Source organism: Orycteropus afer, unplaced genomic scaffold, assembly GCF_000298275.1.
Source record: "Orycteropus afer afer isolate SDZICR_OR568_19922 unplaced genomic scaffold, OryAfe1.0 scaffold00015, whole genome shotgun sequence".
NCBI lineage: Eukaryota > Metazoa > Chordata > Mammalia > Tubulidentata > Orycteropodidae > Orycteropus > Orycteropus afer.
Window position 1 is genome coordinate 6,168,546 of NW_006921602.1, and position 10,624 is coordinate 6,179,169.

The 10,624-nt window shown below is 43.2% G+C and overlaps 1 protein-coding gene across 1 annotated transcript in view; it reads left to right on the top strand.

Annotated features, from left to right (window-relative positions):
- Positions 1 to 7,307, top strand: part of ANP32A (acidic nuclear phosphoprotein 32 family member A) — a 42,996-nt gene extending 35,689 nt beyond the window's left edge. The window contains exons 4-7 of the mRNA XM_007957318.1: positions 2,148 to 2,346; positions 4,155 to 4,228; positions 6,761 to 6,824; positions 7,246 to 7,307. Of these exons, the coding sequence (XP_007955509.1) occupies positions 2,148 to 2,346; positions 4,155 to 4,228; positions 6,761 to 6,824; positions 7,246 to 7,307 (399 nt within the window). The remainder of the gene's footprint in view (positions 1 to 2,147; positions 2,347 to 4,154; positions 4,229 to 6,760; positions 6,825 to 7,245) is intronic.
- Positions 7,308 to 10,624: the final 3,317 nt, after the last annotated feature.

Consider the following 10,624-nt stretch of genomic DNA (forward strand, 5'->3'; position numbering starts at 1 on the left):
CAACCTGTGGGTGACAAGGATGTAGGTGACAAGGATGTGGGGTGACAGACACCTGGGTGGTACCCGAGCCTCTTTCAGGTCTTCCTCTACATGGCATGGAGAGTAATAGTTCCTGTCACTGGTCTTTGATGTGACTTGACCTGGGCTGCAGAAATCTGGACAGTGTGTCTGTCTACTCTGCTCTTCCTTGTAGAGCTGAGCATACCCTGGTCCTCACTGATTTATTAACCAGAAAGGAGCAAGTTCTGGTCAGAATAAGAATTTCTACATGGCCAGGATCTGAATTAACTGTGCTTTTCCTTCATTCTCAGTACTGCCTCTCCTCAAAAAAAAAAAAAAAAGCTAACATTAAATAAGCACGTTTAAACACAGTAACAAATATACATAAAAGAATCACCTTATAAACCATGCATCTTAAAATCAGTGAAAGACCATGAAGACATTTTGTTAAGTCTGCCTGTGCTTTCCTTTTCTGGGTGTATATAATGGAGGTTGGGGATATCCCATCAGTTTGAGCTTGCAGTTGCAGGGTTTTTGCCCCCAAAACACTCCCTCTCTCTGTAGAATCTCAAGGGGCTGGCCAGCAGGGCTGTGGTGGCCCAACAAGAACCTGGCATTTCTTTCCCAAGCTCAAGTTTTGCTTGTCCATCTGTGGCATGGGATTGACTACTAGTACGTGATTCTCACAGAACTTCTTTTCAGGTCTCCCACTGGTCTAGGAGGAAGCAAAACTATTCAGATCGACCAGGAAGCCTTGATTTCGTAATTGCATTAGAAAAGGAAAAATCATTGAAATTCTGTTTGTATGTGTTTGGGGAGTGAGATATGGGGACCAAGTATATCAAATCCTTGTAAAATGTTATGATTCGGTCACCACTGAGGATTGGAGACCCTCTTCTGCTTCCCCTCACCCAGCTCATGCATGTATTAGTAGCTTTCCTTTCCCTGGTTATCAGCATGATACTGCTTTTGTTTGGGGTGTTACCCTTGACTCCCAGCATTGACCCTGAAGGCAAGTGGCTGTCCTGTCTTGTTAGGCATGGTCCAGTCAGAGTGGGGCTCAGCCTGGGACTAGGGTTCTTGGTGGCAGGTAGAGATGCAGCTCAATAACTTGCTAGCAGTGTGGCCCTTTAACTTTCTGGGCTTTAGTTTCCTCACCCATCGAACAGGGATGATATGGCTACATCCCATCTGGTATAAAGCTTTGACCTAATTGTATTAAGTTCCATTGAGTCAATTTCAACTCAGAAGTGACTCCATTTGCAAAATAGAACTGCCCCGTAAAATCTCCTAGACTGAAATCTTTACAGGCACAGACTACTAGGTCTTTTTCCCATGGAATCACTGGGCAAGTTTGATCCACGAATCTTTCTGTTAGCAGCCAATCACTTAACAGTTGTACAACCAGGGCTCCTGTAATTGTGTTAAGTACCACAGACAAAACTTGAACCCCCTAGACCCTTAAAAACTACCCCCTGCCCTCCACCACTTTTCAAGAGCTCTTTTAACTGAATAGAAGGGTTTGTCCATCAGTTTTTCTCTTGTTCTTTTTGGTAGGCAGTATTGCAGAGTAAGAACACAAGTTTGAATTTGGGCTACCTGATTTATTAAATCCCAATTTCTGTGACAGCTCTCTTAAGTCCATTTATTTTCTCATCTTGTAAAATGGATTATTTCTCCCTTTTGGGAGTGGTGAGGATAAATTGAATTATACTACATATAAAGTATGATGTTAGCTAGATACAGATGGGCTTAGTTCATGCCTCTTTCATTGTTTCCCTGTTGCTTCTTGGGCACAGGGGACGGACAGAGACAGGACTTGGTTCATGTTCCAAGAGAGTTTAAGTGTAATTTCAAGCCAGTCATGGTTAAAACAAAAGCTGAATTGCAGAATAAAGTGTTAGCATTAGGCAAGGTTTTAAAGATCCACAAGTCCAGTCCCTTTGTGCAGATGAAGAAACTGAGACCCACAAATCAGGGTGATGTGCATGGGCACACATAGGGCTGAACAGAAGCCACATCAGAGTCTCCTTATATCCCCTGTGAGTCCTGAGCTCTCTGCAGTCTCCCATTACCTCTTTTTCTCAGGATTGTATGCTTCCCTTCTGATGGATCACTCACTGTTGACTTCATATTCCCACTTTCAGAAAAAATTAGAAAACCTCAAGAGCTTAGACCTTTTCAATTGTGAGGTAACCAACCTGAACGACTACAGAGAAAACGTGTTCAAGCTCCTCCCGCAACTCACATATCTCGATGGCTACGACCGGGACGACAAGGAGGCCCCTGACTCAGATGCCGAGGGCTACGTGGAGGGCCTGGATGACGACGAGGAGGATGAGGATGGTGTGTGCTATGTTGGAGGGGAAGGGCTAGGATTGTTGGGAAGCCCCCGCCCAGCTGCTCAGGGCTAGCTGGGTGCCCGCCTCTTTCCAAGCTATGGAGAAGTGGGCTGTCTTTGTTTACTGCTGTTCTCTAACCTGCCCCAAAGAGAGATCATGAGAGTCATCAACTGGTTTGAAACTTCATAGATAGCCAGCTGTCTACTTCCATAGTGATACTGCCTCAGAAACCCAAGGAGGGGTCACTATGAGTTGGATCTGACTCGAGGGCAGCGAGTTTGGTTTGGTTTGGAAAGTCATTCTCACTTCAGTTTTTCTCCTTTCCAAACCTGCCCAGGGAATTAGTTTTACATTCTCTCTCTACAACATGACTCTGGACATAGACAGCCTTTGGTAGAGAAGAGGAGGTAAAGGGATAGAGGAAGGTGGGGTGCAGCCTGAGGGTCCTTTCCCCTTCCCCCACCTGGGTATCCAGTGGAGGTGAGGTTATGACCTAGAGAGGTTGTGGCACCCCCTGGTGGCTGCAGCCCACAAGATCACAGGCTATGCTTGGGGGTGGTGGGGCCTCAGGAACCAGCCCCAGGGGCCCCAGGAAGCAAAGGAGGCTGCAGACAGCAAGTTCCTCATGCACTCACAGGCACAGTCCAAGACCCAAGACTTGGTGTTCGGGGAGGAGAAAGGCACACCTCCGATTCCTCCACATCACATCTGCTCAGGCTGCAAACAGTGCAGCTTCCCTGCAGGTCTTCACAGCCAGGGTAAAGTTGAGAACTGAGATACTTGACTGAGTACAGGTTTCCCCCACTATCTGAAAGTAGAGCATTCCAACAAAACCTTTCAAAAGCTGAAATGGCATAAAGCAAAGAAGCAGTTACCTCTTAATTTATGTGGGAAAATAATCAAACATTTCCCAGACCCAAAAAATAATCTACCAAATAACACATAAAACCTAAAGCTAACATACATAGTAAAAGCAGGAACTATATGATAAATATATAGCCTATATAAAGTATAAATAATGTTTGTACAGTGTAATTCCTGAGGAAAGGAGCTTGATGACACCATTCTTGGTACTTGGAGTACGTGCTGAGTCTTTAATGGCTCGCTGCAAAACACACTGAAAGAGAGTTGTACCTTTGGAGCTCTTCTCCTTCCCCTCCCCCTGCAAGGGAAAAATCCTCTTTGGATTTCATTTCTTTGGTTAGTGAATACAGGCACTAATATAGGTCTTTTGTAAACGTGAAGTCGTGTAAAGTGAACTCTTGACAACTGGGGGTATACATGTAATTCAGACACAACTTTTTCTTTTCCTTGTTAAGTTGGGAGTATTTTTGCAAGGTATTCAGAAACCCTGTATTCCTGATCTTGTGATGTTGCAGAAAGGGAACAGAGTTCCCAGGACATGGTTTCTAAACCCAGCCCTCCCACTAATTTGATGTGTGACCTTGAGCAAATCGGTTCTCTCTAAGCCTCAGGTTTCCCGTCTTTAAAGTGGGGAGTTTGGACTAGATGTTCTCTATAAATTAGTTGACTTCTTCTCAGGTCCTAGAACTTGTCCTTCTGTTGTCTCAACTTCTACAGGGAGTTTTTGCTTTTGTTGACCTTGTGGGGAGGGACTCTCTTGGATCCCTTTCAGATGTATTTGATCACATATATTGGCCCTGTTTTCATGAGTACTCAGACCTTGGCCTGGGTGGGTGTGGGAGGGTCATGGTCTCCTCTGCCTGCCGCCAGCCTGGGGCCTGCATTGGTGTGAGGGGAACAGCCAGCTCAGCACCATGTCTGTTCTTATTCTCCATTTTGACTGCACAGAGGAAGAATATGATGAAGAGGATGAGGAGGAGGAGGAGGAAGGTGAAGAGGAGGATGTGAGCGGCGAGGAAGAGGTAAGAAGCCAACCTCGCCTGGGTGGGACTTACTCTTCCCCCCAGCTCTCCTTACTTCTGCCTCTTGAGTCATTCCCACTAAAGGACTTGGTGATCAGCCCAAGAGCCCTGGTTGGGGAAGTGGTTTTATTCCATACCCTTTTACTGTTCTTGGGGAGGCAAGACTTCCAGCAATCCTTGGGGAGGTTGGATTAGGAGTAGGGAATAGAGGATTTTGGAGGCAGGTAAAGAAGGGGACTCACTTATCCCAGGTAAACCTGGCTCTTACTCCTATGTAGAAATTCTTACAGAATCAGTGTCCCTATCACCTATGGTTTTTGCGTTTATGTATTAATTCAGTGAATATTCATTGAGCACTTAGAGTACGCTAGGAAAAATCAAAGACCAGCACTGCCTTAAACTGATAGTCAGGTTTCAGGAACACTGCTGGATCCCAAATCAGAGGATAGGGGTCTCCTGTGAATGGTGGCAGTTGTACATCAGGAGTTAGCCATTATCCTAACAGATTGGTGGGTTCACAGTTACTTAACAAGGTCTGAGATGTCTGTGAAGGGTAATGTAGTGCAGAGGTTAAGAGCACAGTCTTTGCAGAGCTGAATTCCAACTCTTCCATGTGCTAGCTGTGTGTCCTTGGTTAAGTGACTTGACCTTTCTGAGCCTGTTTCTTTACCAGTATAATAGTTACCCCATTAAAACTTTTATTTCACTGAATTGTTAATTGGATAAAATAAAATGGGAGTTAAATGCTTGATGGTCTGTTGGGGTGAGGTAGATGTTCAACCATATACTATTTAAGGCTTTCACACCTTTTCTAAGGTCCTGGGTTTTGTGTTTTGATGTCCAAGTTTCTATATGTTGTTGTTGTTGTTATGTGCCGTTGAGTCGGACCCGACTCATAGCGACCCCTCCTTGGGTTTCCGAGGCAGTATCACTACGGAAGTAGATTGCCCCCTCTTCCTTCCGAGGAGTGGCTGGTGGGTTTGAACCGCCAGGCTTCTGGTTATCAGTCAAGTGCTTTTAGGCACTATGCTACCAGAGCTCCTAAGTTTCTGTATAGCAGAATCATTTTCCATGACTTTTTCAGAATTCTAAATCAACTCTCACTAATTGCCACAGTTAGACCTAGAGAGATTTAAAATGACAGGTGCACTGACAAGAACACATCTGCCTGCAGCAGACTCTGTAGCACAGACCCGCTCAGACAGGATCTCCTAGCCATCCCACCCTGGGGTAGGGAGGAGCAAGTCAAGGCAAATAGGAAAGCTAATGAGATGGGCTTAGTGTCTGTCTAGTTCTGGACTGGGGTTTTTTTCTCTCTCAATCTTAAGCTACTAGGCTCACCTCTAATAAATATTGTAAATATTTTAAAAATAAAGACTGAAAAATAAGTCATCCTAGGACAGAACGGCCCATCTTGGCTGATGGATTTCTCGTCTTGCCCTTCCTGTCACAGGAGCTACAGGGGCTGGGCTTTTCTTTTGTAATCTCATTGACCATCTGCAGATTTCCAGCTTCCAGTAAAAGAGAGTCTACACAAAAACAGAACCTTAGCAAACAGACTGATTAGAGAACTGTTTGACATTATAAAAGGATATTTCCCCAGACAAAAAGAAGTCTTATCACCAAGTTCTTTTTATACAATGGCTGCCTGATGCTTTAGTAGCATTGTCAATATACAGAAATTCAACTAGCACATAACTTCAGGAGCAGCGTAAAGCTAGGGCCCTGTGTTGAGAATACAGTCACATGTCTTGCTGAATCTCAAGTGAATTAGGAATGCTGTCCTTGGGGTTCTTGAGTTTATCCTCCCTTTCCCTGGGTGTGGTACATGTGGTTCATGACTAGACTATTAACTAAAAGGTTGGAGGTTCCAGTCCAGAGGCACTTCAGAAGAAAGGTCTGGCAATCTAATTACAAAAAATTAGTCACTGAAAATCTGTGGAGCACAGTTCTACCCTGGCATGCATGAGGTTGCCATGAGTTGAGATAGTCTCAACAGCAGTAGTTTTCCCTGCCTTTTAGTTGATCCAAGGAGTCTGCAAGATGGTATAGCTACTAGGTAGGGTAGGGTAAGGTTGGACTTAACTCAGAATCTGATTTTCGGAAACTGTGGTCTTCCCTTGGAAGTCAAAATTAGATTAAAGATAGATGGCTTGATGGCCTACTTGACATTGTAGAGGTCTGCTCAGTTGCCATTGTTAAAGGAGGCTTCAGATTGAGAGTTCTTAATTCAGGGACAGAATCTACAAACACTTAACATTGTTTGCAGCTATTGTATGTCATACAGGTACTTGGTGAAAAAGGTTCTCAGGCTTTCTGCAGATTCTCTCTCAAAGAGGCCCTTGACCCAAAATAAGTTAGGAACCCCTCTGCTTTAGATGTATCTTGAGATGGCTGGTCCTTGGCATGGGGTTCCAAGAGATTAGAGGTGACCCCTGCTTGTTTGAACTCAGTGCCAGGGAAAGTGGCCACCACAGCATGTCCCTCAGCTGGGAGTATAACTAATATTCTGATGTCCATTTTCTCTCCTAGGAGGATGAAGAAGGTTATAATGACGGAGAAGTAGATGATGAAGAAGATGAAGAAGATCTTGGTGGTATGGCATCCTTCTTTCTCTCAGTGTTAGCAGTCTGGCCCCTTCATTTGGCTTTAGATTACTTTTAGACCCTGAGAACCTGGCGGTGGGTGGAACACTCCTTCCTACTGAGACCCCAAGTGCTTTACCCTGTATGTCTTACCCTAGGGATCTTGTGATGTGGCAAAACAGACAACAGGGGTCCTGAGACCTGGTTTCTAGACTCAGCTCTCCCACTAATATGATGTGTGACTTTGAATAAGTCACTTCTGTACCTCAGGTTTCCCATCTTTAAAGTGGGGAGTTTGGACTTGGTGCTTTTTGCATTGGCTTTGCAAATACCCTGCATTCCGTTGCCAGGAAAGATGGGCCTGGGATTAGGAAGCTTCCTAGATGTGTAGGACCCATGTTTAATCTAAATGCCTTTTTCTCCTCCTTTCAGAAGAAGAAAGGGGTCAAAAGCGAAAACGAGAACCTGAAGATGAGGGAGAAGATGACGACTAAGTGGAATAACCTATTTTGAAAAATTCCTATTGTGATTTGACTGTTTTTACCCATACCCCTCCCCCAAATCCCGCCCCCCAAACTTATTTTTTTCTGATTGTAATGTTGCTGTGGGAACGAGAGGGGAAAAGTGTACTGGGGGTTGCAGGGGGGAGGGAGGGTGGGAGGGGGTGGAATAAAATACTATTTTTACTGCCACTCTTTTAATTTTTTTTTTCCCCCTACTTTTTCTTTGTGTCTGGTTCTGTCCCTGTAAATGCAATAGCTGAGGACAACACTGAGTGAGCATTTGCTCCTACTCTCAAAGAGGATGGTTTGGAGGTCTCTTACATTTCCTGGTATTTCCCAAATCTCTTGAGTGGGTTGGAAGCTCATGGCTGGCCTCAGTTGGTTACTACTTAAAGCCCAGAAGAGGCTGAGCACTTGCCAGGTCTTAAGGCTTGTTCTGGGTCATATGACTTCTGCATTTCTTGGGCCTGCTAGAGGCATCTGACGTCCAGGTTTGTAAATAGTAACCTAAAGGCTATTTTGGCACTGGTTTGGGGATATTCCCCATCTCTCCTCCCCCTCCCCCCTTCTCAGATGGTGTTGGGCTTCCCTCTATGAAGAGGGCTCTGATGTTTCAGCCAGAGAGCTGAGAACAGTGGGCTTAGGAGTTACAAGTAAAATGAGTTTTACAATTACAATTCAAAGAGAGAAGCAAACCCTCAAACTTCAACCTCTTTAAAAGGGAAAACAAGCAAAACAAAACAAAAACTATCCTATCTTGGTCTGTAAGATATTTAGAACGCTTTGTTTTACAAAATGGCAAGAGAATTCTTCCATGTGTACTTCTGTGCTTAGAACATTTTTACAGACCTAAGTGCAGGAGGCGTTGCTGCATGTCGGCTGGTTTTTTTTTTTTTTCATACACCCGAGCACGGAAAAACTAATGCAAAATTGTATTTTCTTACCTAGTAAAAATCTGAAATGACTGCAAATTCCTAGTGAATGTACAGGTTGGCTTTCATGTCCCTCTTCTGGATTGCTTTAGAAGTGACGTGTTACTTCCTAGTCCGTGTTTCATCTGTATAAAAGAACATCTGCTCCAGTTCTTCTCCCCCTCAGAAGAGCCAAACTTTTGAGTTTTATGTCTGTTTGTCATTGATAAATTTCAATAAATCTTTTTATACAATTTTTTTGGGGGTGGCTTCTTTGAGTCCAACAGGTCACTGATTTTCTAAGATGCATTCCAAATAACCTGCCAGGTAGTTGGGGGGGGGGGGAGCTTCAGTTTTGTTACCTGAGAAACTAGCTTTTCTTAGAAAATATACAACCTGATACTTCATTTGGATATGTTAGGTCTCAAAGCCAGACTCAGCCTGCATTAAAAGATTGGAGGGGGAATAAAAATTCACCAGAAAGTTGGTGGGATTTGGGCCAGCCTTAGAACTTTATTTTGAATATCCTCCATTTCATTTTTCAGACTCAAACAATTCATGCTTCAAAACCCAGGAATATATCAAAACAAGTTCACAAACATATATACATGATGTCTTGTTCCTTTTTTACTTAACAAATAATGCTATTTCTTTCTAACTAAATAGTATTCAGAAGCATTTATGTTAACTGGTTATATAGTTTATCAACTATATGCTGATTTGCTTAATTCTAATCAAATGGTTAGATTATTAGGTTATTTCCATTTTACCACTACATTCTGTTAACATAAGTAATTGCTTATATAATGGATTTCTTAGTTCAGGCTTGGAAGCACAGTTATTAGACCAAAGGCTAAATTGTTTCACCCTTTATGCTTTTTAATAACAAATGTATAAAAAGCAAGGATAAAATTAAGTTACAGGGCACGTGGAATGTAAAGATAACAATTTGTGATAACGACAACAAAAGAATAGAGTAAATACAGGATTTCTTGTATGTTATTGAAGTTCGTACCAATTTAGAATGTTACAAGTACAAGCTGCTAAATATTCTTAGTAACCACTAAGAAAATATTTTTAAAAACTTAACAAAAAGGAAAGGAGATGGGAACCAAAATGGCTTGTTAAAATAAAAGCAAGCAGTAGTAAAGGACAAGGCTTCAGATAAAAACAAAATAGCAGAAGTCATTTCCCAATAATTACAGTGAATGTAAATAGACTAAATGTTCCAATCAGGGAGGGAGTGAACCAAAGGTTTACAGAGCTTATAAGGGTCAAGAGGAAGGTAGTTGGTCTCCCATGAGCCAGATGCTATAGCACTGGGGCTGTGAAGATGAATTGGGCAAGGCTAAAATTGAGGGCTAACTGTTGTGAAAGGTAAAATGAGTGATGTGATAGTTACGGTGGTGTGTCACCTTGGCGGGGCCGTGATTCTCTGGTTTGGCAGTTAAGTCACTCCCGTAATGAGATCTGATAAAATGTAGTCGCCTTCATAGTGAGATCTGATATGATCAGTTGAAAGGGAGTTTCCTCACAGGTGTGGCCTGCTTCCAATAAATACATGGGCCTCCTGGCAAAGCTCTATGGCTTCTTACTTGGTCTGGGTCTTGCATCTGGCTCATCATTTGACTTCTGGTTCTTTGGCCTTGAGCCAGTAACCTGCTATATTGCCTGCTGATCTTGGGACACATTAGTCTATGAAGGCTGTGAGCCAGCAGCTTGCCATCTGACCTGCTGATCTTGAGCTCATCAGCCCCTACAGCTATATGAGTCAAGAGAATCCTCCAGCCTGATGTCTGATTGACGGACTTGGGACTTACTAGCTTTTATAACCTCGTGTTTCGTTCTGCTGTGCATGGGGTCACTATGAGTCGGAAACGACTCGACAGCACTTAACAACAACAACATAACCTCGTGAGCCATTTATTTGAGATAAATCTCTCTGTATATAAGCTTCACTGGTTTTGCTTCTCTAGAGAACTCAGCCTAAGGTAGATGATAATAAAGGAGAAAAGCCCTTTTCTGTACAAATCATTTAGGCACTGTCAGCAACCTTTGAGGAAAGTCATCTTGTGCCCATTTTAGAGATGAAGAAAATGGAGGTTCTGTTGCTTGGAGATAAAGTAAGAGGTAGAGCCAAGTTGAGACTCAGGACTGTTTCATAGAGCTTAGTCATGGATGGCAAAAAAGAAGAGGAATTTCAACCAAAGAGGAGTAAAACTAAGCCAACTTTTATGGAGCTCTGCTGTGTTCTAAACACCACTTTATAAGCATCATCTCATTAATGTGATTGAATCCTCACAGCCACCTGAGGTAGATACCATTATCATCCTTGTTACACAGTGGATCATTCACCCAAGATAATACATCTGGAAAGAAAGCACTATCAGTGTGCAA